This window comes from Panonychus citri, unplaced genomic scaffold, assembly GCF_014898815.1.
Source record: "Panonychus citri isolate SS breed McGregor unplaced genomic scaffold, ASM1489881v1 Contig00011, whole genome shotgun sequence".
Taxonomy (NCBI): Eukaryota; Metazoa; Arthropoda; class Arachnida; order Trombidiformes; family Tetranychidae; genus Panonychus; species Panonychus citri.
The window spans coordinates 1,903,450-1,907,038 of NW_026515416.1; the positions used below are offsets into that span (position 1 = coordinate 1,903,450).

The following is a 3,589-nucleotide window of genomic DNA, read 5'->3' on the forward strand; positions in this document are numbered from 1 at the left end:
ATTAGTCCGCGATCGTTGAATACTGATCTAAGACTGATGAAACTTTTTTTATAACATACTCTAATAATGGTCTACAAAAATGAATTGAAATATTTGCGATATCTAACATATTATAGAAAAAGTTTTTAAACGATCCGAGGCTCAAAACACATGTAAAATCCCATAGACAAACAATCTAAACATGGAAAAACTTTACTTTTCGAATTCTGGTAGATTACTTATGATATAAAAACACTTAAAAAAATGAGTTTGGAATTTTGATTTACTCATAATCGTAAAGCGTTTTTATGGAATATCTGTTAAATGAAATACAGAAGTTGAAAAGATATTGTTTATATGATACATTTATGATGTATTAGGTTGTTTCATATGGTTTTTCACCTTTTTATTTCTTTATAACTTTTGTTCTAAAGGTCATATTGACCTGAAATTTTGAGTTACAAGTATTGACCTTTAGAATTAATCACACGTGACCATCTATCGGGTAGCTGTTGAATACCATTCATGTGACCTTCGCTATTAAGGTTATTTACCGCTGTTTCCAAAGCTTGTTCGAATTCATCCCAATTTTGGTGGTTGATTCCCTTGAGTCGCCTATTTAATTGGCCAAAACAACAGAAGTCCAAAGGGCTTATATCGTAAGAATAAGGAGGATGAAACAAACATGGAACTTGTTTTTCTGCCAAAAACTCAGTAACTAGAGTTGCCTTATGTGGTCTCGCGTTATCATGAAGTAGAATAGGTCGCTCAAATGGCTTTCCGTCTAACCACTTCGGTATATACTCGTCAAGAAACTGTTTATAGACCTCAGCCGTTACAGTCGTTTTTGGCGGGAGGAGCTGCCAGAAGCAAATTCCAAAGTAATCCATGGCCATTATTAGTAATCGTTTACCAGCATGAATATTTTGGGATACCTGAATTTCCGGTTCCTCACCTGGAAGTAGCCAAGATCTTGATTGGTTCCTATCTGGCGCCATGTAAAGTGCGACCCATGACTCATCAATAGTAACTGTTCTTTTTAACAGTGTTTTGTCCTTTGATAATCGCTCTAAATTGGATCTACAAGCTAAAACACGATGTTCCATTTGAGAAAACGACAAATCATGTGGAACCCATTTCTTCAAAATCTTCTTCATCTTAAGGTCATGGACTACAATCCTTTGGACGGTACTCAGTGGTATCTCTTCTCGATTGGAAATTGAGCGAAGACTCCAATGTCTCGATTCCTCGAAACAAACACGAATTTTTTCAATTCGTTCATTATTTTTCTCTTCGTCAACTGATCGACCAGTATTTCTGGATGCGACAACAGGGTCACCTTGTTTAATGGCACACATCCAATTTTGGACTGACCTTTTACTGGCGGCCTTATCTCCTAACATTTTCTTCAATTGATCATGTGTATATCCCGCTGACCACGTCATAAGACACGCAAACTTACAAAAACATGTTGTTCCTGGTAATTAATTGAATTCACACAAATTTCACGAGTTTCCATTTTGAATATAAACTTAAAATAAATCACTTTAAAATGACGGTTAAATAAGCTTCAAAATGACCTATCAACGGTTTTTGTAAGTTTCGGCAAACCTAAGATAGAGGGCGCCAAAATAGTGCAAAACCATATGAAACAACCTAATAGTTTGGAAATATCGCGCCAATTGCCAAAGTACCTCCATTTTGAAAAGAATTTTTTTTCTTACCTTCCTCCATCATCTCTGTTATGCAAAATATGAATTAGTGATTATTGTTATAAACTGTGATCATAATTAACTCAATAAAATCTTAATTCTGATTAAAAACAATTGTGCATTCTATAATCTTAATTTACATATCATTCATTAAAGCTCTTATACATTCAATTCATTAAGATAATCAATCTTTTTTAGCTTAGGTAAGCAAATGAATTCACAAGAGATGTATGATGATTATGATTATGTTGCGGTTACAGAAAGCTATTAGTAAGTATTTAGCGTTTTATATTTATTATAAAATTGAAAACGTTTTCAAACTAATTCCATTTTATTCTGTTCATATTTTAGCGAACACATCATGACCCAAACCAATCGTTTATTTTGTGCAAAGTGTGGTGAAAATGGTATCACTAATTTGGTTTTAAAAGAATACTGCGCCAATCAAAATTCCACCATGCATTCATGTGATAAATTCCCACAGGTACCATTCAAAAATTTAACAAAATGCTACATTCACCAATTATGCTGAAATTTTGCAAGATGGAAATGCTCAAAAGGATTAGAATTCTGCGAACCCTGTCATGTAAAGAATTGTCTCCTTAGTAAAAAATGAAATGATTTGTCAACCGATTCCCCTATTCATCATTACTACTGACAAAGGTTGTTATTTGGAAAAATATTGACGCGGAATATGGTGTTGATGATCAACCTTTATTATGCCATCGTTGCTACACAAACCGTGGATCTACAGCAAGCATTGGATTGATATCATCGCAATCAAGCCATAAGAAGTAATGCTGATAAAGAAAATTTGAATGATAAGGTGAAAAAGCTTTTATTTGATAAGGGGATATAACATGGAAAATCTTGTCCGTATACACCTGAACAAAATGGTAAACAGAACTTTACTTGAAATTACTCGTTGTTAATTATCGGAATCTCAATAAGATCGAAAATTTTGGGCTGAAGCAATTAGTACAGCAGACTATTTGTTAAATCGAAGGCCATGTTCAAGTATTGAGTTCAAAATTCCGTTCGATATTTGGTTCGATAAGCAATTTGGTTATTCTCATTTGAAAACTTCTGGATGTATTTGTTTTGTTCATATACCAAAATCACAAAGAAATAAACTTAATTACAGGTTAACGAAGAATATTTTCATGGGATATTCAGATGATCATAAAGAGTATAGAGCTTATGACTCTGAGAAAAATAAATTTTTTGTCTCCCGTGACGTCATTTTTGATGAGTACAATTTTCTTGTGAATTAAACTACTGTTGTTAATATTAATATTAGTGATCCAAAGTCTTTTGCTGAAGCGATGCAAAGAAATGATCATGAGAAGTGGAATGAAATAAAATGGAAAAGGAACTTGTCGAAAGAACAGACATGATGGATATTATCAACTGTCGATGGGTATTTGTTACAAAAATTGACGGTGATGGTCAAATTAGTCGATACAAAGCTCGATTGGTCGCAAAGTGCTATACACAAATGGAAGGTGTTGATTATCGTGACACTTTTGCTTCAGTGTCAAAGTTGATTTCAATTAGATTAGTTCTAAAAATAATCATGATGATGAAGATGAAAGTAAAACAACTTTATAATAACTTTAACTTTTCTCTACTTTTTCTTTCTAATTTGCCATCTTTGTACTTCATCTAACCTTAATCTTGAATAACAATTATCATCATTTTCTAGACTAGCACATCTAAAATTAAACGTCTAAATGATTCACACATAACCCATCAAAATATCATGGTTAGTGCAATGTAAAAATTATATGAAAAATTAAAAGGGGTTGAATTCGTTTCTATTTGATCACAATTAGTTGATTATTTTACCTTTAGCCTTCACTGGCTGTTAGGTTTGAGTTCAATTTAAACATAATTAA

The 3,589-nt window shown here is 32.8% G+C and overlaps 1 protein-coding gene across 1 annotated transcript; it reads right to left on the reverse strand.

Annotated features, from left to right (window-relative positions):
* Window positions 1–437: 437 nt before the first annotated feature.
* On the reverse strand, window positions 438–1,382 carry LOC128391850 (histone-lysine N-methyltransferase SETMAR-like). Its single transcript, XM_053351809.1, has one exon. The coding sequence runs from the start codon at window positions 1,380–1,382 to the stop codon at window positions 438–440; it is 945 nt and encodes a 314-aa protein (XP_053207784.1).
* Window positions 1,383–3,589: the final 2,207 nt, after the last annotated feature.